Source organism: Dermacentor andersoni, chromosome 6 (genome assembly GCF_023375885.2).
Source record: "Dermacentor andersoni chromosome 6, qqDerAnde1_hic_scaffold, whole genome shotgun sequence".
NCBI classification, from domain to species: domain Eukaryota; kingdom Metazoa; phylum Arthropoda; class Arachnida; order Ixodida; family Ixodidae; genus Dermacentor; species Dermacentor andersoni.
The window spans coordinates 9,303,071-9,328,708 of record NC_092819.1 but is presented as its reverse complement, the minus strand read 5'-3'; the positions used below and the strand labels follow the sequence as shown (position 1 = coordinate 9,328,708).

Sequence of the window (25,638 nt, the reverse complement as noted above, 5' to 3'; positions counted from 1 at the left end):
AGCTGAAGTATCCTCTGGTATTTTCCATGTGACAGAGACATACATGGCAGCGTGTGCGCAGTGTAGGTCTAGTCGCTGCAGCAGATGTCCCCCAACACAGACAACAGGGCACTGACACGGCAAGGAAACTGAAAAATGAGGTAGCTTATGTCGCTTGATCGGCCTTTGTGACTGATTAGCTGCCTGACAGACCACATCAGCTGAATACTCCATGGTTGATGTTGATGCAACTAACCGTTTGCAAACATAAAAGTAAGAACATGGTGACCGCAAGTTGTTTCCGTTTCCTTTAATCTCTTTCAGCACATGCAGTTCGGCAAGAGTAGGGGGTCAATGACGATGGTGATAAGCATGTCACACCACCTGTTGCTTAGCTGGAAAAGTCAGTACCCCGACTGGTTTGCCTGACACTTGCGCATATGTGCCTGTTGTGAAAGAAATCTGGGGACTGTGCCTGCATACTATAGAGGAGTACGCGCTTTGCTCCGTCCGTCCCTAGCCGACAGCAGTGCGCGTTATGCGAGAACCGGCACTTCTGTGCAAACGGGATCACAGCGGCTGATAGACTCAGTAACAGGGAAGCATACAAAACTAGAAATTCGCAATAACAACATGTCGTTATGTATTGCTCTGCGGCCACTAAAGCGGCATCTACCTCAGCTCCCACCCCATGCTTAGCGCAGGGAGAGCTTGTTTCTGAGTATTAATCTGCGGTTGTGTAGTAATCTGGCATGGAACTAGCTCAAGGAAGCTGTCGGATCAATACAAAGCCCAGGATAATGTCTGGTTGCACTTTGACTGTTCCACTTCAGAAATTTCTTAGATGACGCATGCAGTGGTTGAGCACAGTCGTGCATGTCCTTTAGATGCATGGTTTTCCTCAGACATCCTTCTTTTGCTATCTTTTTTTACTTGCATGAACTGCGGTGAACGCACAAAGACCTCTTGTAAGTTGAAATGGTAGAAGCAGCTTTATAGCACAATATATGTATAGAGAAAGCTATTCTATCAAAAATGAACAATCTAGTCTGGCAATTTCTATCCGTTATGCCACATTGATGTGCATGAAGTCATTTTTCGCTGCATTTATTGATTGCTTGAGTTAGTATTGAGACTATATGGTGCTTACATGTACAGTGCTCACGGAATGAAATGGGACACGGAGCATTTAGTAGAACCCTACATATGTGCAAAGTATGCGAGATTACCATGTCATGTCGCTAGGAATTTGGTCGCCAAAGGTGACGAGGACTCCGATGTAAGTGTACACGCCAGAATTACATCGATGTGACACGAACTGCAGCCGGTTGAAACCAAAGTATGCGCATTAATTAGCCCTAAATTGACGCGTTTCATTCCGTGAGCACTGTACATTTGAGACTGCGCCAGAAGTGCCCATCTCTGTGCCAAATCAGATTTTTTTTCCTGCACCTAGACCTGCTCCAAAGGGTAAAATAGCTGTTCCATCACTGTAGTACCCTGCAGTATGCAATGATCAGATTCTGGTATTCATTTACGAATGCCATGATACATGATGAATGTCATGTGATTCTGTGCTGGATTGCCTCATCGTTTTCTTGTAAAGATGTCACCTCACACATGGCTGTTCTGCTGAATTGCAGAGGCTGCGCCAGACAAGTTCAACGTAGGTTACCTGGAGGGGCCATTTCGTGTTGGCACACCTTTCCAGATTCCTCTAGACTTTCTTGACAAATATGGGAACTCAACCAAGCCATCTTCGGACCTTAAACCGGAGCTCAAGGCCAAGTAAGCTGTTGAGTTCCTTTGCTTACATCGACATTCATTTTCCTGTGTGGGGATTGGGTATCAGTTAACGTTCATTTGCAAAACTGTTTATTGTGTAGGTTAGGTATTGAAATACCAAAGTGCCTTCAACCATGCTGTAGCATAAATATACTTAGCTGGTAAGCTACTTATTTTCATAAGCCATTGTTCACTGTGTGGCTGTTTTGGCATTTGCATTCATCTCTTGCTCTGTCTAGTGGCCTGGAATTGTCCTATGACGGTGTCCAAGCCAAAGGCAACTCTCTGATTATCAAGGGAATTGTGGCTAGGGGGATTGTGGAGTCAAACTCTGGAAAGGTAAGATTTCTTATTTTTTAAGGGTCATGGGGTACATGAACTCTTGATGTCCTCCATTTGTACTTTGTGTGCTTGTAAACAGGCCTTATGTATGCTAATTAGTATTTTTGTTTTATGAAAAGAGCTTCAACTTGACTGTGAAAATTCCTGGCCTTGACGAGAACACACAGACCCTCAAGATCCGTTTACTGCCTGGTGAGTTTATGTGCCTTTTGTGTGCTGGTGGTGGTATTGTTACTATGAGAATAATGTCCTTGTCTAGGTACATTTCACTTTTGTGCGTGTATATTTGATTTACCATCTTATCAGGGCCAGCACATGAACTGCAAGTTCTGCCTGAAGTTGAAGACCAACTGTCATTTGAAAATGGTTCTGCACCAGCTTTTGACCTAGCTGTGCTTGATATGGCAGGAAACTACACCTGCGAACCCAAGTTTGTCGTAATTTGCAAGGTAAGCCTTTAACATTGAGCTGCGCTAGGAAGAGATTAAAAGGGTGTATGAGTACCAGTTTTCTTAAGCATTTGATATAATCATCATTTCATCATAATGCTGGATTTTGTATTTCTGTAGTACAAGGATTCATCTGGCAGATTGTTTGTGTAGAGTGCTAAATGAAAAGCATGCGAACGTTTTTAAAAATTCATTCTTAATTTTGTTTATTTATGTTTCCTAAGCTTTGCAGAAGAATTTAAAAAATTAACAAGGATGACAGATCACTTTTAATGGTTCCCATCTTATACATTCACCATAAGTTCTCTCTATTCAAAGTGTGCACATTCTTCTGCATGCACTCTCTCATAGTCATATAGCAATTCATTTCTGTGCTGCTTTTCTAGAGAGAGAGAGGGGGGGAGAGAAAATTATAAATGAAAGGCAGGGAGATTAGCCAGGACTGAGCCCGGTTGGCTGCCCTACACTGGGGGAAGGGAAAAGGGGAGGGAAAGATCAAGAGAAGAAGAGAATCTATTGTGGATATCACCAACATGGTAACAGCTTTTCATTCTATATCACTGACGGTTATTCATTCTGGATCACAGATGATCACTCAATTTGGTAGCTTTCAAAAATTACAGCTGCGCTTTTGTGGCGTTCTGTAGCTGCGATATGCAAGGCCGTAGTCCCAAGATCTTGTTCAAGGTGAATGGTTTTCTATCTAACTGACTTATAGCTGTGCAGAGGTCATGTCTTTCGTTTTCAAAAGATGGGCAGTAGCACAGTAGGTGTTCTATAGTCCCCTTGGCACCGCAGGCATTGCACTAGATGCTATCAGCCATTCCAATCAAACACGCATATGCATTGGTGAATGCAACGTTCCTCCTTTTCTAGCAGTAACCATACAGGGCAGCAAGTGTAGAAATGCCATACATCCTAATGGAGTACCAATGCCATCTGCCCACCAGAGCCAAGTGCTTATTTGCATCTAGCTTTTATAACAAACAAGAAAGAAAAAGCATCACTGCAGTAGCATTTTGCTTCTTACATAATCAATTTAACTTAAAGGGAAACATGATGGTTGCATTGCAAAAATTGCTTTAGAAATTCATTACAAATTGATTAAGAAAATTACGTAACAAGAAAAAGCAGTTGTTCAGGGAAGCCAAGAGCTTCAATTTCAGCACTAAAATGGGAAGAGTATTCAGAGTGTCTTCATAATTATACAAAGTTGCTGAGGAGCACAAAATGACACTTCTACAACAAGGACTTACTTGACATCCTCCGAAATAACAAAAAAAAAAAAAGTTTTTCACTTTTGTTCACTCCCAACTGTAGTGGTTCGCATAATGTCTCTTTATTATATCGGGATGGTTCTGTCCTTCTGAAAGAGCATCGTTCTGACGTTTTGAATGCGTACTTCACGTCCGTTTTCACCCAGGAACCAGCTGTTAATATTTCTATACCGCTCAGCTCAAGTTCGCTCAAATGCCACTAGTAAGTATCTCGGCAGAAGGAATCTATAAAATAATTGATAATTTAAAGATATCCAGTGCCCCTAGGCCAGACAGCATATCTCCTAAAATCCTTAAAGGCACAAAAGTAATGTCCAGTTGCATACTAGAAATCATTTTCATGCAGTCTATTTCCAGTGGCGAAATTATGTCCGAGTGGAAGGTAAGCAGAGTAGTACCGGTTCTTAAGGCAGGAAGTCGCTCCGATCCGTCAAATTATCGTCCTATCTCGTTAACATGCATTGCATGCAAACTCATTGAACATATAATTTACTCCCACGTGGCAAAGCACCTGGATAATTCCTTTTTCTTCTCAAACCAACACGGATTTCGGTCTGACTTTTCATGCGAATCTCAGCCTTTCGAATTCACGACTGACCTGCACTTAAACCTAGGCTCATCCTTTCAAACTGACATCATTTACCTTGATTTTTCTAATGCTTTTGACCGTGTTCCTCACCAGCGTCTCATGACTAAACTTTCTTGCCTTTCACTGGACCCGCTGATACTTTTATTTATTCACTGCTTTTAACTAATCATTCGCAGTTTACTGTCATCGAAAGTCATCCTTCTGCCCCTACTAACGTTATCTCCGGAGTCCCTCAGGGCTCTGTTCTTGGTCCACTTCTATTCCTAATCTTTATAAATGACCTTCCTGCTGAAATTTCATCATCGATTCGTCTGTTTGCAGATGATTGCATTCTCTACTGACGTATCTCTACTATTAACAATCAGTCATTGCTGCAGGATGATTTAACCTTAATCCAAAATTGGTGTATGACCTGGCTCATGCAGTTAAATGCATCTAAATGTAAGTTTATGCACATGTCTCGTAAAAGATCTAACCTACACTTCTTATACACGCTGAACACTACCGCGCTATCATAAGTGGAATCTTATAGGTATCTAGGCATAGAAATAGCAAGTAATCTAAGCTGGTCAATGCACATCACATCACTTTCTGCAAGCATTTCCAAATCAGTAGGTTTCATTAGACGATCACTCACTTTTGCTTCGCGCATAGTTAGACTAATCGCATACAAAAACTTCATCCGTACCAAACTTGAACACGCATCTCCTATCTGGAATCCACATCGAGAGTACCTTATCCAGGCATTAGAGGCAATACAGAATTGAGCTGCTGATTTTATAACATCAAAATATGATTCTCAGTTGAGCTTTACTAACATCAATGCTTTGATTGGTCCAACCCCCCTGGCATCCCGTCGTAAGATAGCAAGTCTCTGCCTTTTTCATAAGCTATATTATCATTTTCCTCATTTACGTGAGAGCCCAATTCTGCTGCCCATTACAACGTTTGTTTAATTGTCACAGTGTTGAACGCATTCATGGTTGAACAAACGCTTTCAATAAATCATTTCTGCTGACTGCCATATCGGATTGGAATGTACTTCCTGACGGTATCGTCAATGAAACAAATTCTGTAGAATTTAAACCGTTATTATCACACCAATGTACTCCACAGCCCCAGTAGTAAGTCCTTTTATTCGCTTTTTCATTTTCGTGTGTTTACTGTGTTTACCAGTTCTTGCAATCTGTATTAATGTGTTTTATCTTTGTGACCCGTTCTTACCATTTGTTACCCCCCCCCACCCTTATATAATGCCCCATCAGAGGCCCTTAAGGGTAAATAAATGATGATGATGATGATGAAAAATATATTGATATTGGGAAAGCACTGTTTTTCGGCATCTGCAATGCCTTATCTACACTGTATCAAAACAATTCAGCTGAAAACACACGCCTGGGGAAAAAAGAAAGAAGATTGTCAGTGTGGATGGCAAGGAAAGAAATCAATATTGTGCAAAAACACCAAAGTTTACAGAGCTGCAGCTAGTCTTTCCCACTGCTGACCGCTGCCATTTTGGTATCGTTTGAAATGTCATAGATTCTCATTTCTGTTCCGAGCCTTCGACGTTGGTGGCCGCATTTCGATGGAGGTGAAATGCGAGTATGCCTGTGTACCATGCATTGGGTGCACGTTAAAGAACCCTGGGTGGTTGAAGTTAACACGGAGTGCCCCACTACAGTATGCCTCACAATCATATTGTGGTTTTGGCACGTAAAAGCCCAGAATTTAATTCTTTTTCCTGCCTTTCTCGCCTACAATAGCCATATAGCGAAAAGGCAAACATAAATAAATCGGGGGTCAGTTTCACGAAGCTCGTGGTGCAAGGGGCCCTCTTATTGGCTCAGTGTGCCAGCACTCGTGAGAGGCTCTTTTCAAATGGCTGTTGCTATGGCAACTGGTGCAGCGACGCTGCCAGCAAAGTACGCACCAGCTCCGTCTGCTTTGGAAACCTCGTTGCTGTGGCGTTTCTTGATTGCGTCTTGATAAGGGGCGAATCGATGCTCACTTTAAGAAGTTCCAAACCAGACTTGTATACAAAAACCAAATTGCAATCCTCATGGGATCATACGATGAAAACGAGGAGATGCTTACCGCAAGGATCAGACTAGCTGATGATAGGATCGCGTGGGACTGTAAAAGTACCGTATTTACTTGATTCTAATGCACCCTCGATCGTAACGCGCACCTATTTCCCGTCCAAAAAAAAAAAATAGAGAGAGCTCTCGATTGTAACGCGTACCCGTTTCCCACGACCTAAAAAAGCAAAAGTCCTTTGCAGTACTGTGCACCTCGTTCTTTTATACAGGAATACAACTTTCTCTCATTTGGAAAAACAAAGATTTACTCCCAATACACTAAAGTTGCAATAAATAAAAAAAGTCGCAGTTTCACCTGAAAGGCGAAGCGTCGATTATGATAGCAAATTAGTAGAGAGCTACACGAAAAGTAAGGATAGTAGTTTAACAGCCATGTAAACTTTTAAACATTTGCTTGCTAACTGAATTAATAAGCATGGTGTCACGCCTGCACAAGCAAACATGAACACGTCTCATGCAATGACCGCAGAAACTTTATCAAAACACTGGAGTTGGGAAGTGCGATCGCAGGAGCGAGCGAATTGACCTCTCTGCGGCCTCTCGCTTCAGCGCGCACTAAGCGATCAGAACACCGTGGGGCGCCCAGATGCGTAGACTCTGTCTCCATCGCAGATCGCTTTCAAGATAGGGACCGCGCGGCCTCGCCGTACGTAGCAGCTGCCGTAGTAGAACACCTCTCCTGTTTGTGCCAGTCCTGCGCGCAAGTTTCGGGAACTCTGAATGTCCATGATGCGGCCCCATTTCTGTCAGCCTCCGCACGCGTGATCACTTTCCTTTTAATTGCAGCATTGTGATGAATTCTGCATGTCCTTGCAGCTGGCACTTCCATGCTAATAAAGCAAATGCGGAAAACGGGAAGACCGGTAAGACGGATGGTGCACTAACCTAAGCATACATACTGCAGCAAATGGAGGAAGTTACGTCAGTTAGGCTCGAAGCACATGCGAGGCAGCCATATTGAAATGGCGATAGCAATATGGTAACGCAGATTTAAGGTCGTACTCAACTCCAATGCGTGCACAATTTTTGGGCTCGTTTTATCGGAAGAAAGTGCGCGTTAGATTCAAGTAAATACGGTAATCGCATCGTGCAATCCAGTATGGCGTCCGCAGTTTAGTGACAGCAAAGGAAGGCCGCGAGTTGTTGAGTCACGGAATATGTGACTATGCAGATGTTCCGCAGATGCCGTTTTACTTTGGAGAGTGTAGGTGATGCACCGGAACTTGTTCCTGCTCCGCAGGTTCATGCAGTCTAGACCCTGTTTCAAGACTAGGTACATGTCACCATTGGTAGAAACAGTGAACTCGCAGCTCTTAGAAATGTGGATGCGGGACAGTGGCCGAGGCTTGTAGTTCATCTTGAACCCCATGTAGGTCTCAAACGCACGGTTCGGACTGTCGAATGCCACGAGTTTTGTGGCGCAGGTGTGGTTTCTTGCCCTCGAAAATTAACTCTTGACGTCTGAGCAGAAAATTTGTTCATTAAGAAAAATCGTAATGGAGGTACTTTCATGAAAATTTAGAATTGCCTCTTTATAATGATTTGCAATGTGTGTGCCAAAGTTCAGCTCTCTGTCAAGGAGCAAACAAGTACAGTGAACCCCTACTCCCCCCCCCCCTTCAGCAGGCAGTAGAAAAAGATACAAAATGAAAGAAGAAAGCAATGAAATTGCATTAAAAAAGCACCAGAAGAAAAAAAGTACTTCTGTAAACCAACACTAGGTACCCTGGTGTTTTGTAAGGTACAAAAAGAAAAAAAAAAAGAAAGAATTTTGAGTGCCATTGTCTCGAACAATATTTTATGCTCTCAGTCGCGCTTATGAAGCTGATATCTCGGCAGGCATTTTATTGTTTTCTATCCATTTGTTACGCTCCTTCAAGAGTGCTGTGTACCATGACATTCTTATTTTTGTCTTAAATTCATTTGTCAATTTATTATATAGCCCTTTGTATGTACAGTATTCTTCCATATTTAATATGAGTCTTAACGAATGGTGACCACATCACGACGTAAAAAAAAAAAAAAAAAAAAAAGAACTGTGTGTGGCATGCATCTCAGCATATTTAAAAGCGCAACCACACTTCTAGTATATTTTGTAATTTCTCTACATTCCCTGCAAAATTACTAGAAGAAAATCTTCCTTTCGTACTTCAGCAATTGATTGAGACAGGAGAGTGACATTGCCTAGTTAATGTTATAGTAATAGTAAACATATGTGCCAACTTTCATTACAAAGGGACTAAAAATAAAAAAAAAGTTAACGTCGACCCCACATTGTCATGTGGCAATGAAAACTTTTTTTTTATTTATGGGAATAAATGGGTGAAATTCGGCATGCGGGTGTGATTTGTTATGCTGATATCATAACTGAAATTAGTTTTGTGCTATATATTATAGGCTTCGAGTTACAGCAATTGACCGCCTCTAATGGTCATCCCCAAATTAATTAATTCCTAACGACATTACGTTCATCATGTGCCCATCAAAGTTCGTCGAAAATGCAAAAGACTTCCTGTTATTGTGACTATGTATTTTTATTTTTGCCACCCCTTATGTAACACCCCATTTACTGGGGCCTTTAAGGTAATGAAATGAAATTAATTAATGACACATAAGTTCGCCCATATTTTTGCATCTGCATGTTTACAAAGGCACATTCTGTGCAATAAAGCTATTGGTTTATACTTTAAATGCCGAAATGAGCATAAAGATATTTTAACTTTACTATGCATATTGTCTTACTAACAACTTTTGCAAAAAACCCACTATAAATTTTTTTATGAGCTGCCGTTAAAAGTGGACAGCTTTATTGCGCTCATTAATGTTTCAGGATCTAAGTGCAAAAGACAGAATGATTTTGTCCTCATTCTTTGTGAAATGGCACTGGGATGACTGAAAGCAACTGCACAGGAAATGAAAGTTGACAAAACGGAGCTCAAAGTTTCATTTGTTGTAAACATTAAAATCTTTACTTTCAGCACCTAAAACTCGCCTGGGATGTAGTCCTTTGCCTGTGAGGACAGATTTTCTTTACATTTTGATGTAGTTTTTCACTTTCTTGTAGCAGTTTCGTGCACTTTAGTTGCCTTTTTGATCATCGTGCATCCATCCGTCATGCAGAGGTAGATGACAGCACATTCAAAATGTCTGCTCTTGTCTCTTGTTGTGCAACCTCTTTATTACTGAGAGTTGGAGCGGAAATCTGCGTTTGAATATTTGACGCGAAAACTTCTGCTCCGCCGATGTCACATTGCCGTCACGACCACTCACAGACGCACCGACACCATCGCTCGCGGTCGCGCTTTCACCATCGCTCACGGACATGCCGACACCATCGTTTGCAGACGCGCAGTCACCATCGCCCGCGGATGCGCAGTCACCATAGCCCACGGTCGCGTCGTCAGCAACGCACACGGGCGTGCTTTCCCGGTCACCCATGTGTGCCATTTGTGCCTCGTCAACAACCTCGGTGGCATCCACTTCTACGAATATTCTCCCTCTTTTCCACGCCTTTTGTGGTCTTCCATACATGTGGGCCGTTCGGAACTTTATTCCTTTGGGGCTAATTCACAGAAAACGTGCGTTAGCTGCCACAATTGTCGATCGTGTTGATTGGACTGCGCAGCTCGCTGCTATGCAAGTGCGCACATGAGAGGTTCATCAGCAATGCAAATCTACAACTGCCAAAAGGAGCGCGCCGTGGGCTCCACGTGACTACTGCGCCCAATCGCAATGCCGCATTTGTCCTTTTTTTTTCGCTTGTGTTTGCTGGTTTATTTTTCGGTGGAGAAATATGTCGCTACGGCTATCTCGAGCTCCGATCTCTCCTCCTTACGATGATGCCAAGATGGCGGCGCTGCGTCAACGGATAGCCGGGCGATCCGCGGTTCGACGGGGCCTTTCGAAGGCCGATTTTTTCTGCAATTTTTGATGACAGCACTCTAAGAAAGTTATCTTTTTTCGATTTTTACCACATATTTTGTTATAATATTTCACCATGTGGTAAATAAACGTCCGTGGATCGTGAAAAGAAATAAGCAAGAAAATCGAAAATTTTGACCATTTGGCCACTTCAGTTGCCGCATCCCTCCTTAAACACATGAAATTCAAGCAATGTGACACATGTAAGGGGATCTGGTTCGCCATGCTAAGCCGCTACAGAGAATGAGTATTGGGACTGTGATCTGCAAATTGTGCTTGTGGGTTTTGTTGTGTGATCAAAAGTCTTTCTCTTGCCAGTTGTTGCCTTCGAACTCATTTGCCATTAACGGAGCCTGCACATTTTTTATTTGATTTGATTTGATTTGATTTATTGATTTCCATTTACACACACACATGTACAGAGTAGTGGTAAATGGAGGTGGATGAGGGAAAAAAGCCGCACAGACGCGGCTTGAGGTAACCTCACCCCCTTAGGTACAATATGGCTGCATGGGGTAACACATCAAGCGCCATATAAATTACATTTATCTAGTGGCCATAAAACATTGCAGTTATACAATATATGAAAGAACAGTGAAATATTTCCACAATAACAATGCAAAACACACTGCGGCATTGAAATAAATAAATGATATACACTTGGTAACATAGACAAAAAAGAGGAACATAACACACATTATTAATCATTAACAAACGTGCTCTAAAGAAGTGAAAGCAATAGAGTTTTAAATTCTGACAGTGATAAATCCTGTAAATTGAAGCCTGCTCTGTCGTATAAATTCAGTAATCTTTGAAGGTTGTTACACAACATTTGACAACCGTAGTTAGTTCTAGAGCGCGGAACCTTCCAGACTTCAGGTGTACGAGTTGAATAACGGTATGAATTGACGGATAGATTTGCAAGTTCTACAAGTAAAGTATTGTTACGTTTGGTATTAAAGTAATACTCGCGTAATAGTCGGCAGTCATAGATCTTATGGGCTGTCGCAATGTTGTATTTCTTGAACAGGTTTTCAGTATGGGCGGCAAACGGTACATTAGCGATGACACGTATTATTTTCTTCTGCATACGAAATAATTTACTCAAGTTACATTCAGTTGTGGTGCCCCATACAAGATGCCCATAATGTATGTGAGACACGAATAAGGCATTATAAATTAATAATTTTACAGAGACGGGTAAGGTATATCTGTAGCGATTTAAACACCTGTTATGCGGCTAAGTTTTTGGAGTACAAAGCTTACATGGTCGTCCCATTGCATGGTACTCGTGAAGTGTACCCCTAACACCTTTGCAGAAAGAGTGAGTTCTATATTTGTGCATCTGTACACTAATGTTAGATCTGGAGGAAGAAAACTCATGCCTTTGGTATGAAAAATTACGGCCTTTGTTTTCGCCGTATTTACTTTTAGACAGTTCTCAGTGGACCAATAGGATAGGCTGCGCAAGAAGTCATTTGCCATACTAATTAAATTGGTACAAGAACCGGACGAGATGAAAACACTTGTCATCTGCGTAAATGATTAATTTCGCCTTTTCGTAGATAGAAGTAATATCGTTAGCATATAAGTTAAACAGCAACGGGCCTAAAATGCTACCCTGTGGGACGCCACAAAGTATTTCTTTGGTTACCGATGTATTGTGGCCTACGGAAACAAACTGGCGTCTGTTATTAAGATAAGATTTTAATAATTGAAGTGGAATGCCTCTAATCCCATATTTCTCTAGTTTGTAGAATAAAATGTTGTGAATAATATGATCAAATGCCTGTGTAAAGTCGACCAATATGCCTATTGTTAATAGCTTATGTTCAAAATTCTGCAATATAAATTCCTTTTGATCGAGAAGAGCTAATTCAGTCGACCTGTTTTTACGGAAACCGTATTGAGCATTTGAAATTATCTTGTACTTTTCACAGAACGAAGACAACTGACTTTGAATAATTTTTTCAAGACCTTTTGAAAAAACAGGGAGGATCGAGATCGGGCGATAATTTTTTATATCTAATTTATTCCCCTTTTTAAATAATACTACTACCTTAGCAACCTTTATATTTTCCGGAAATACGCCTGTGGAAATGCACAAATTATAAATATGTGTCAAAATAGGGGCTATATGATATATAACAAATTTTATAGGTAGAATCTGAAGACCATTGACATCGCAGCTGCGAGATGTCTTGAGTCTTAGGTACACAGAACAAACATCCGAAGGCATGAGTGGCTGAAAAAATATTGTGTTTGCGTTTGGAGTAATGTGCACATAGTGCCACAGAACACCTATACAAACTTAGAGAAGGGAAACTGTACCTTCCACAGTGCTACGGAAATAAGCGTAGCGGTGGCGTCGTGAACTAAAGTATGTGACCACAGGTGACGCTGTACAACAGGAAACGGAAACGGGGTTTTGCACACGCTTCACCAGGTTTGCACACGCTTTACCAGGTGTTCTGTGGCTTTACTGTGTTTCTGGCTGCTGCGCCTCGATCGTGCTCCCGCCAGTTTAGTTGCTGTGTAGCAAACGTAGCGCCTACATATTTATGTAGGCGCTACGTTTGCCACACAGCAACCAAACTGGCGGGAGCACGATCGAGGCGCAGCAGAATACATGTAGCGCTGAGTCATATCGAGTTAAGGCACACTCTGAACTGACTTTTAAGGGCATCCCGAGTAGTGCCGCCGCGCTCCAGCTGTTGCATTTCGTATAGGGCTACTGACAGAATGCGGTTTCCAGATGGCACGATGGCCTCGACTGGAATAAATGCACACGACACCAAAGATTGAGTCAGCCTGAAAATATTTTATTTGCATTTTACAAGTACAACAAAAAGCACACGTCTCCGCATTCACACAAACGCGGTTACATAGTCAAGAACATAGTCAAGAGATGGCTCATTAATAAGGGTAGCACAAACGCACAAGAAAGAAGACCTAAGCTACAAAACGTACGGTCGGCTGCTAAGTATAATAATTTCCCTGTCACCGTGTGTCACTTTTATACAGCATCTTTACAGCACTACCAGGCCGGGTAGTTTGGCGGAAAGAACGCAACAGCTTATACGGCCGTCAGCTGCCTTTTCCTTACGGGTGTCATAATTATCCTAATCTCCGCATCAACGTCGTGCAAGTTCGCATACAGGTATCTGTATCTGAACCATATGTGCCAGCTTAATACACGTGTAGTGAAATTATGATAACCACTGCGTCTTATCAAACGTATTGGTTTTGCAAATGCGCATTACAGCTGACGGAACGACATACTGTAAGTGAAACACAAGAGAACAAGGACAAAATGAGGATACAACACTTGAAGAAATGAAGAATTAGCAGGCATACAGCAAACAAGCGATGACGGAGAACACACAATGATGCATCGGGTGTTCTGCGACATCGGTTTGCGTACTTACGGTGTTATGGAGATCAACGGCATAAAAACGTACCTTCAAGCGTACTCCCTCAACCTCCGCCGCATTCATTATGATAGTCAACGCCTAAACAAAATGAAGCACTATTCTTTGCCAAGAGTAGACCTTCTTACAGCAAGTCTATGTAATGACTCGCAGACGAAACCAGCATGCTTAATTTCGAAAATGTTTTACCGCCGTAGTATTCGAACGCCAACGGCCAGGAAACACATCGATACCAATAGGCTGTCGGTGGTTAATCGAGCACAAAAACCCTGACGCTATGACTAAAAAGCAGCTTCAACAATTAAATTAAAAGAAAATCAACTGCCTATTTGCCTGAGGTAAAAAAGCATCCTTAGACACCTCGATTGTTCATGTCAATGGTTTGTGTAAATTAAAAAATTCAGCATGTTCAGCGCCCCTAGCAGAGAAAGCACAAATTAAACTATTCGACCAAATTACAGTAGCTCCACTTGCGCGCTTACGCTGAAACGCGCCTCGATTGATTTTTCGCCCTCTGTGGCCATTTGTTGAACTTGAGAGTGTGTGGGGCCTGATAGTGCGGCATGGGATGATTGAGGTCAACGTCTCTGTGTACAAAATAATCATTGAAAGCATTTGCCAAATCCTCCTTTACCAACAATCTACCGTTTAAACTAATTTGTTCAATTGGATCACTCCTCTGATTTCTGTTCATAAGAGCATTTAGTCTATCCCATAGTTTCTTTGAGTCATTCATACAAGATGAAAACATCTGCAGAAAATAAGCATCACGTGCTTTCCGTAGCTCTTTGCTTAATTTGTTACGAAACATTTTAAATGTTTTTAAACCCAGAGGCTCTCGAGTTTTGATGAATTTAGCATATAGTTTGTCACGCTTCTTCATTCTTTTACAAAGAGCATTCGTTAACCATGGCTTTCTGAGGCATTTTTATCTCCTGTTAACTTCGTAAACAAAATGCTTTTTATACACGGTAACAAACCTGCTAAGAAAAATATTGTACGCTAATTCAGCATCATGTTCCTGTAAAACGTCATCCCAGTTAATTTGCTTCAGCTCTGTTTGAAAAGATGTTACGGTATCCTCGGTTACTTTCTGGAAGGTTCCGCTTGTGTCTCTGTGCGAGGTGCTAGCTATTCTAGTTTTGACAAACATGCAAATAGGCATATGGTCACTTATAGCACTACTCAAAACAGCACTTACGATACACTGAGGAGAGTAATTCGTTATAAACAAATCAAGCGTAGTTTCCGTATTTTCTGTTATTCTAGTGCTGGAGTGAATCGTATTTAAACAACCATTTGAAATTAATACCCTTTCAAAATCGGACCGGCGTACTGTATCCGTGCCAATGTTTACATTAAAATCTCCTCCAATAATTATGTTTAGGCGGTTTTCATTAGCAAATGATAACAGATCATCAAAAAAATCAAGAAAATGGCCAAGAACACCATCAGGAGGGCGGTAGCATACAGCAAAAAGGTCTTTCTCTGAATGAACACATAACACTTCGTAATCACTCGTTGTACGGGAAAAATTAGGAAGTATATCACAAGGTATAAGGTCAGACATTAATAGGGACACACCACCCCCGCGTCTTGTTAATCTGTTAAGGTAAATGTCTTGCTTGTCTCCAGTTTCATGCACCTCGTCAGACTGGCCTGCCAACCTACACCGTGGACCTATCGAACAGCTGTAAGGGCACCATCACTGGCCCTCCTCTTATGCTGCGCCAGGTGCAAAAGGAAGAGAAGGTCACTGCCAAGTTTGAAGTTCAGGTAATGATCCGGTTGTTGCACCACTCTGCAGTTTGTTTAGACCGGTGTAGTACCTTTGGTGTTAATTCCCAAATGCTTCCTGTTGTTTGCAAATTATACCATGTTGGCCTAATTTTATGGCACTCCACTACATTAAATAAGCTTGCTCAGAATCTTAAGGGTTCATGTTGAGGTATTTCTAAATGCACATAATCTCGCTTTACCCTGCTTGTTGATTTTAGAGATTAGTTAACGTGATTTGCACAAAATGTAATCTTGTTGCTTGCAAATAAGCTGTGTTTTTGTTCCTCTGACCTGAGTATGATGTTGGCTTTATGTGTACTCTTTGGTGTTGAAGTAAGTTTACTCACTATCCCCAGCAACCTTTGAGCTGATTTGTGGGGTGGGAGGTGGTGGCCGTGAGGACGGTGTAGTTGGAGGAGAGGGGCTAGTGTAGTGACGTCTGCTTTAGAACCTTGAATCTCATGTGTACAGTTGGCTCACTGTAGAACTTCTTGGAACACGAGGATGAGAAATGTCACATGACATGGCAGTTCATATCTAGCCAATTATTGCAACCAAATATTTTGTCAAAAAAAAGGAACTTCCGCTAATGATTGTCCATCGAGGTTTTCTTTATTTTCGACTTGTTTGCATTGTAGCAGCAGTTCAACTGCAGTGTCCATACCCGTGTGTTTTCACGTTATCTTTCGCAGGCCCTGTATGTGTACTTCTTCCCTGTGATGCTGTTTCTAAATATTTTTGTTTGTGTTTCTGCAGAACAATAAGAACATCGCGCATGTGGAGCGAGGGCTGACGCTGCTTCCAAGCCATCAGGCAGCTGCACTGTACCTGTCTTGCACTGGAGAAGATGGAGATGAAATTGAACTTGAGAATGGCCGAGATCTTCCGTGGGTGGCCGGGGAGACAATTACAGGCCTTAGTAAGCACTGCTTCCTTATTCATGTTTAAAAAAAAAAAAATACCAACACTAAAAACTGTCCATTACACATTTTAATACATTGTACACGCACCCTCACTGCTATAGTCAACATCTGGTAATTCGATCCTGATGGGACCAATGAAATTCGCTGAATCACCCTGCGAGTTGAGTTAAGGGGAGGGGGGTGCAGGTTTCGAAAGCAGAAAATCTCGAGAAAAAAAAAAAAAAAGAATAGACATTTTGTGAACTGCGTTTTTGGCAACTTCAATGCCTAATCTACTCTGTATCAAAACAGCAGCATCAAATGGGGGCCGTGGACTGAGCTCCACCCTTGGGAATTCATTACAAAACAACAAAATTTACTACTACTACTACTACTACTACTACTACTACTACTACTACTACTACTACTACTACTACTACTACTACTACTGCCCAAAAATGCACCATAAGTGTCAGAAAAAAATTTTGTCAGCGCAGACACCGAGAAAAGATTCTTAAATCACGCAGCAGCACCAGAGTCTCACGGAGCTATCTCTTGTCTTTCACACCACTGAGCACTGCCATCTTGGTATCGTTCGAAAGCTCAAAGTTCCGCCTTCGAGCTATCCACATTTTTGCCTATGATAGCTGCATAAGTAAAGCGAAAATGTAAAACAATCATCCGCTGATCTGACGAAGCTTGTGGTGCACGTGTCCCTCCTATTGGCAGTGCGCCAGCACGCTGAGTGGTGCCTTCCGATTGGCTATTACAGTCGTTGACCAATAAATCGGGCACCGATAATTCGGACTTGCTCGGTAATTCGGACAGCTTCACTCGATAGCCCCACAGACTTAATGTGTAACGACGACCGATACTTCGGACAGCCACCAGCTCTACGTTCAGTTATCCGGACTTTGTCAGTGGCTGTAGTGTACGCCGTCTTTTCCACCATTATCTCCTCTGGCAACCTCAATGAAACATCAAGTATAGCCTCAGAGATATGAGGCATCAAATATAGGCTCTAAGATTACACGCTAGATGGAAATCTCTGAGGCCTTGGTGGCAGCACTGGACCTCAGAAATCTAACTGCAAATGCCGATTTTGAAGGCTTTGCCCGAATTGTGCGGTTGCATCAACGTCGCGATCATCACATCCATTCCGGCAGCACTGCGTATAGCCTGCTCTTGTTTGTTGAATTTGCCTTCCGGACAGCGTTCCGCCATTCTGGGCTTGTTTGTTTGTTTAGTATGCATTCCAGACAGTGCTCTGCTGGCTCCAAGAAGTATTTCTCGTGACGTTATCGACAGTCTGTGTCAAATGGCACCAACGGTGCTCTCGCAGTCCGACTCCGAATGAGTCTCGAGTCGCAGTCTGAATGAGTCCGGCTCCTCAACTGAAGAGCCTGAACTGCCGCCTACCACAATGTGCTCAAATGCAGACAGACATCATTGATGACCTGCTAGGCTGTGGTGTGTCGATTCCTGCAGTTGTTACATTTGAAGACTTCGCAGACGTCGACAGCGCGGTGTTGTTGTGAGCCGAACTGAACGACGGCGAAAATATTGAGCAAGTTCTCCCACCATCAAACTGCAACTCTAACTCGGATGATGATGATGTGCTGTGTACTCCAGAAGAGCCTTCACATGCAGATCTGACTAGCCTTTGCAGTTGTTGCATTGGCATACAGAGACAACAAAAAACTGGCGGAAATACAGCTGGACTTGGTTGTACGTAAGGAGAAGTCCGTGCAGCAATGAATCAACCACTTCTTCCTTGCACAGGGGCCTTAAAACATAAATAAAATAATATTTTTTGGATACATCCATTGGTTTCTGACATTCGATAGATCGGATTTATTTGCGTTCCATTATTTACGTATTACTGTAAAAACTGGTATATAGGTCGGACCGGAATATAGGTAGATCCCCAAACTAACGAATTCTAAAAATGAAAGAAATCTTTTTCAATGGCAAATGTACAGAAAGACACCCTTACCTTGAAACAAATGCGAATCGTGCACAACAGTGACAGTATTTATTTAAATGCTGCTCGCATGTGCACCCGGCCAATTTTTAACAGTATCGCAGTATTTAACAGTATTTAACAGTATTTAACAGTATCATCCGAACTAGAGTCGGATGACGAGCGCTTCTAGCTGCCCAGTCCGAGGCGTGCGCGATCTCTACCGCTTTCAAACGGATGCATTCGGCAGTCGCAGGCAGCGATGTTACACGCAGCTCCCGGACGAACTCCGCAACCTTGTCTTCCTGTTCTGCGATCTGCTGAGGTCCGCCCTTGAGATGACGTTCTCTGTTGGTTGGCTGCTTCTGCCTCCGCCAGTACCGAATGCTCTTATTGGATACTCCAAATTCGCACTGTGCCGCAAGGTTGCCGCGGGCTTCCGCGCACTCAATCACCTTTTTCTTGAAGGCGACGGTGAATTGTCTGCTTCCGCTCATTTTGAAACAAAATGTGAAAAAGCAGACTTTAACCAAAATAAGTTTGTGACAATGTAAACGCAAATTGGCGATGCCACAATGTCGCCACGCCGCGCTGCTGCTGATGGCGGCTCTTCTTCATCCGCCCATTGTTGCAAGAGTTTCGTAGTTTTTCCGCCAATGTCTGGTATATAAGACGAGGGTCGACTTTTCGCAATGTCTTTCGAAAAAAAGTTCGACTATATTCCGGTTTTTACGGTACAAATAACATATTCACATTATTTACGTAGCAGCGCTCGCCTGCTAGGCCTGCCAGTAGGGCCTGCTTTGAAAACTATTCATCCAATGTTTCTTTGTTGATCACATTGCGAATGTGAGTGGAAAACTGAACTGGACGCGCGCCTACAGAAAGTGAAGCCCAAGTTGTCTGTTTTCTATAGGAAGAAAGAGGAGGTAGTGATCGCAAGGTTCAGACAAATGAATGATAAGATTGCGCCAGAGAAAAGTCACTGCGTCGTGCAATTGCATACTGCATCAGCAATAATGCAGCAGTGAAGCTAACCATTGTCCTTTGTCCTCGTGTGTAGTTTTACTTTGAAGACTGCAGACGATGTGCCAATGCCCATCGATGCGCATCTCGCACATATGTGTGTTCGTGTTGGCGCATTCCTGATCCTGTCACAAGCCTACACGTGTGCCTCACATCAACATCGGTGGAGGCATTTTCGTGGGTTTTAGCATTTCCAGCGTATTTATAATTTCCTAGTTTTGAAGCAAGAAATATAGTGCAGTCCACTTATAACGATATATCTGTTATAACGATGAGTTGATTTCAGAGTATCAATTGATGCATTAGGGCTATGAGAAAAAAAAACAAAGAAAACAAGCATATAGAATGATATGTTATTCACCACATATCGGACGTAATGATTGAAATTCTGCCTTTTGGGTGGCGTTTTCCTTGCAGAACAATCGTGAAATATCCTTTGCTAAGTCCCCCATAACTGAGATGGGTGAAAAGTTTGCCTACGCAAATTTGTATCTGCCGCCATTACTGCACAGTGCGTCCCACCAGCGCGCCGATTCAGATTCGATGCAAGTTGGCACGGTGTGCCACAGGATGGCGCCAGCTGCCTTGCGTCTGTGTCGCCGGCGAGCGTCCAGATAGAGAGAGAAAAAAAAATACAAGAGGCGAATCGCACCTGCAACCCCTTTCTATAATCTTCCTCTTGGGGAGCGCGGAAATGCGCCACTGAAGCAGCGGTTGGTGCGCCGACAAAGGGCAAAGCTGTGACGCTTGGGACGAAGCTGCAAATTTTGGAAGACTCGTGCAGTCGATGATATCGACGATTCTGAAAACCGCGAGAGCCATAATCATGGAAGGCTAGAACCAGTGACCGTGTTGATGAACAGAAATGGCAGACTTTGAGCGCTAGGGTGAAAGCCCATGTGTGAAAACAGCATGGTGGCAGCCGCTGACATTGCTGTACTGTGGGAGCACATCGCTACTAGCGATAAAATAGGTGGTGCTTCGATGGTGGAGTTTCTAAGTGCAGATAGTGCTGCCTCATGTGAAGAATCTCTGCCGGGGTGACCGTTGGCCCGACAGACGGTGGCTTCGTGTGACTGAGGCGACGAGGTTGATAGTGGCCCGTTTGTGAAACCGACCCCAATGTTCACGCAAAGTGCGCTGTCATCGATAGAGTCGCTCATTGATTTCATGCACGCTAAATTATAGCTGCAGCTGTTCGCGCAGCCGCAGGGCGCGAGCACACTGCGCTTGTGAACCTGAAACTTCCGCGAAAGCAAGTGCGAATTTCTGACTATTTCACCCCGCCTAATGCTTGACATTCTTTCTTTCTTTCTTTATTGATTTATTTAAGACAGTGAACAGATTGTCTTAGGGGACACGGCTAAAGGCAAACATTTGCCTGACTAGGCCGTGTCACCCGTACATTGGCAGCGAAATGGCAATGGCAGGCTTTAAGGAGGTCACACATGAAATTAAAATAGTACACATTTTCCAACACTTGAGTACACAATTCGTGTAAGAAGAAAGAAAAAAAGGTTAAAGTTTACACAGTTTTCTAATCAATTGAAGCGCAACAACAAGAAAAAGAACGTGTACGAAATTTTCCATACCTGTAGTTGAACATTTCTATTAGTCTTCGGATAGTAACAATTCTTTTACTGTTTTCTTAAAGCTTTGGTTTAAAATTCCAGAATTTAGCAGGTCCAAAACCAAGGGGTAGTCGTATAGAGGGTCAAGAAGTTGAACTGCTAGTTTTTGATCTCCATATTTTGTTCTGCAACGTGGTTTTCCTATCAGAGTTTTTCTGAGGTTATAGCTTGTCATTCTGCCATGGTATTTACTTTGGAAGGAACATTTGCCTTCCCAAAATTGCCGTGAAATTTCGAGGAATAATTTTAAGTGTGAAGTTTTGATGCTGTTAATAGTATATTATATTTGTTATAGTATGGTTTAGGGGTATCAGTATGTTCTAAGTTACCTATCGCGCGCAGTGCGCGGTTTTGGAGTGTTTGAATTGACCTTAAGTTAGTTTGTGTAGTGGTTGACCAAACTAGAAAACAATAAGTTAATCGAGAATGTATAGGCGCGCTATAAATATTGCGCTTCACATTTATCGGTAGCAAATATTTCTACCTGTTTAGCACACCGACAGCACGAGCAGTATTTTTTCTAAGAACACCTACGTGCGGTGACCAGAACATATTTTCATGGAATATAATTCCTAAAAATCTGGCTGTTGGTGCCTGTTCGAGGTTGACCTTCTGAAATTGGAGTGTTAGCTGAGGGTGGATTATTGTTCCTTTTGATTTAAACACTAGATACTTAGTTTTAGTTATGTTTAATTGGAGTTTATTTGCATTTAGCCACAAGCTTAGTTGCTGTACTTGACGTTAGCTTGCTCAAAAAGATTTCCTATTTCCCTTCCTCAGAAGAACACGTTAGTATCATCCGCGTATAATATAATATTGGAACAGCCTTGAATATTGACAATATCATTAATACAGAGTAAAAATAAAACAGGCCCCAAGACGGATCCATGTGGCACGCTGTACTGAGTGTGCTGAATTTCGGAACTAACTCCATTTATTGTTGTGTGCTGTGTTCTATAGGTTTTTATTAAGGATGATGCGACACCACGAATTCCATAAAGAGGTAGATTTTTCAAAAGGACATCATGTTGCACGCAATCTAAGGCCTTCCTAAAATCTAGAAAGATACCTAGAGTTAACATTCGGTCTTCTATGTTGTCAAAGATTTGTTCTTTTATTTCAAGTAAAGCAGTTTCGGAAGATTTAGTCTTACAGAAACCATATTGCTCCTGAGCTATTATTTTATACGTGTTTAGAAACTCACAAAGTCTTCTATAATTACATGCTCAGCAATTTTTGCGAAGACAGAAAGAACGGACATGCTCTTTAGAGGCATAAATAAACATTTTATTTTACAGCCTTCTTTCTACAACGTCAATTCTTTATCGTAAGTGACAAATTGGGTTTCGGAGCTACGAAGGTATGTTTGTAACTTTTCTTTTTTTATGGCAGTCCAGATATAGCGATGATTGGTTATAACGATTGGATATTTTGTTCTTCTTTATGTCGTTATAAGTGGACTGCACTGTATATATTTTCACACACTTCTTAAGTTTTTGAGCGCAGCTCTTGGGCGCCCATTCCAGCAGTGAGAATCAGCATTATTGCCCTGTGGCGTAACCAAGCCAATGAGCGAAGCATGGAAGAGCGAAGGCAGAATGCTGAGGGAGATAAAACATGTGAGGAGGATAGGGGAGAGGAGCGTGCAGCAGAACCATAGCACGGAGGCGAAGGAGGGTATGGCGATAGCATGTAGAAAAGCGTGGTGTGGCGACGATGGCCAGAGTAACGCGCGTCGTCCGGGAGGTCTTTCGGTGGCGGCTGCTGTGAATTGTGCCCACGTGTCGCCCATGTTGCTGGTTCTCGCAATCTCCAGATCAGGGAAGCAGTCGTGCCGCACTTCGCTCGTTTGCAACGTGCCGCACAAGACAGATTGACCGCACCAGCCAATACATGGAGAAATAAAAACATGTATAGAGCGTCGGCTAAATTTCGCATTAGTCAGTATCGTAATTGTTGGTGAATTTTTTAATGCTTTTATCAGATATAGTTTCTTTAATACCTCAAATTCTGGGATCGGCATCGAGTCCCTTGTACTCATTCAGTTCCCTTCATTCTTTTTTTTTGCCTGAATGCTGGTAAGTCAGAGAGTGCACAATAAAGATTTCAAAATATTGTAGTGTCATAAGACACTACAATATTTTGAAATCCTGTAGAAATCGCCAACAATAATTCACATTTGTAAAGCTGCAACATTACAATTTCATAGCATCAGCTAAAGTACCGATAGTGGGGATTGAGGTATGCCCTGGCACCTTTTCGCAGGCATTCACCTGTACTGTTATGCCTAAGCCTCTCTCCTTTCCACTCGCGGCATTTGACGATGGTCGTGCCCCACTCGCAATGGTTTGTGTTCGGGGCGCTCGCGTCATGACGGAGTCGCTAGTGGCTGCCCAGCTGAGCGCGTGGAGTTCTCTCCGGGACTGCACTGGGTACATACATGCTTTCCTCTTGTCCACTAGCTCCTTTGTGTCTAGAACGTGAGCTTGCATACGGTGCCTTTGCCCATGCGGCGAGCACATACCTTGTATGGATTCTTTTTGGACTCTAAGCCGAAGCGCTGTGCCTAGTGTCGAGGTGCACCGAGCGTACTGATCGGAGGTTGCCCGAGCTCTCGCGAGCAGGCCCATTGGTTATCTCGAGAGCAAGCAGCATAGCCACGGGGACTTTTCCCAGGGGTGTGTTGCGAGAGCCTTTGCTCTCACAGTGACGTGCTTTAGGTGGTCCGCCCGTATTTTCGCTCTTGGCACGATAGCCATTTGGTTCCCGTGAGCCCCTGGACCGGGTGTCTGTGCAGTGTTGGGTGCTGCTGGAGATAACAAACGGTTTCCACCAACTCTGGGCAGTATTCTGGTCTTTCGTGTGCTTAGCGCTCAGTAGCCCTGTAGCGGCCTGAGTGCACACAGCAATGTGCTAGACGGCGGCAGACACGGCCCTGTGGCTCGCCAAGCTTGAACCCGCACTCGGTACTCGTGTGAAACCCTTGGACCCGCACAAGATACAGACATTAAAATGCTAACTTGCACTCTTTAGCCATCCAGAAACATACCTGCCTAATTTTAGCTCTGTTGTTACAGTACATTTTTTGCAAGTCGCATCCCAAATTTTTAACACAGAAAGAACTGTAACTTCCTTTCCTTATTGACTTACAAAAAAAAAAAAAAATAATGGCATCTTTGTAATCAGCACACAAGATTGAATGTTTCCTGAAAGTATCGCGTGTCCGGAGGGAATAACAGCGTTGTTTGTTCCGGATGCCTCCCCAATTTTGTTCTGTTTTTTTGTACTTTTCTTCTCAAAACAGAAATTTTGGGCTGCATCTAATATGCAAGCCTCGATAGCTCAACACAAAGAAGAGATAGAACTAAATTTTTTTTTTCAGAACGGAGCCTAATATGTGCTCTATGAAGTATAGCAAGGATATTTTTTTTTTTTCAATTGAAAAATTATTTTGCTACATTTTGTGCCACATGGTTGCCACATTTTGTGAATTTATTTGTATTCAGTGCGTGGTAAAATACCTAATAATGGTGAGATAAGAAAAGTGCTTGCCATACTTCATTTATTACTCTTTATAATATCCATGCTTTACAATTTAGTTTTATTAGCTCATTTATTTTCCATTGTGGCCTTAGACAGTGAAATATAAATGCTCATTATGTTATAAAATAATTGATCTACAGCAGAACTAACTACACATTTGAAATGAGCACAGAAATCTTAGTAAGACTGGAAAGTTAATTAATATTGTCATTCAAAATGGTGAATATTATTTCAATAGCAGTGTTCCCCCTTAAAGAAGATGCAGAAAAAAATGTCAAAACAAATCGCTGATTCATTTGTCAGTATTTGCCCTATTCTAACATGCCCCCAAATCAAACGCACAGCCACTTTGGTGTCCCAAGTAGAAAAATAGCCTGGAAATGACATTAAACTCCTAAACAAGGTATAAATGTATTGTGCACCTGATTTTCTTGCAAGAAAAAATGTTAAAGGGTCTATGTGTTGCACTATGTAGGTTGGTTTTTTAAGGTCAGCTTAGCCACAATGCATTTATGTGTTATGCGGTAAAGCATGTAAACGCCGCAAAGGTGGTCTTGGTTTGGTGCCTGATTGCACTGCACAGGCAATTAACTGTCCAATTTTTCAGGGGGGGGGGGGAAAGAAAAGGCACGTTAGAATCGGGTGAATACTGTAATCCGGCACTGTGGGCTACATTTGTTGCTTGAGAATCCTCGTAGGGCAGGCCAAACAGAGGCATTTTCGATGGGATATATTTTTTTTACTTGTATTCAATGCATAAATGTCCCCTAGGCCCCACCAAGACGGATGTTGCCACTTAAAAGGGCCGCTATGATATAGTGTACAAACTGATCAAGATTTAATTATTTGGGAAACGCCAATTTTATGATCCAGATGAGGCGAGTTTGGGCCCATAGAAATGCATGGGTGCCATTCAGGGCCA

General features: G+C 42.5%; 1 protein-coding gene across 2 annotated transcripts in view; it reads left to right on the top strand.

Moving 5' to 3' along the window:
• Nucleotides 1-25,638, top strand: part of LOC126521661 (structural maintenance of chromosomes flexible hinge domain-containing protein 1-like) — a 383,191-nt gene that overhangs the window by 170,510 nt on the left and 187,043 nt on the right. For both annotated transcript variants that reach the window (XM_055065801.2, XM_050170378.3), the window contains exons 21-26: nucleotides 1,623-1,767; nucleotides 2,004-2,103; nucleotides 2,226-2,298; nucleotides 2,413-2,555; nucleotides 15,508-15,648; nucleotides 16,408-16,570. In XM_055065801.2, coding sequence (XP_054921776.1) covers nucleotides 1,623-1,767; nucleotides 2,004-2,103; nucleotides 2,226-2,298; nucleotides 2,413-2,555; nucleotides 15,508-15,648; nucleotides 16,408-16,570 — 765 coding nt within the window. The remainder of the gene's footprint in view (nucleotides 1-1,622; nucleotides 1,768-2,003; nucleotides 2,104-2,225; nucleotides 2,299-2,412; nucleotides 2,556-15,507; nucleotides 15,649-16,407; nucleotides 16,571-25,638) is intronic.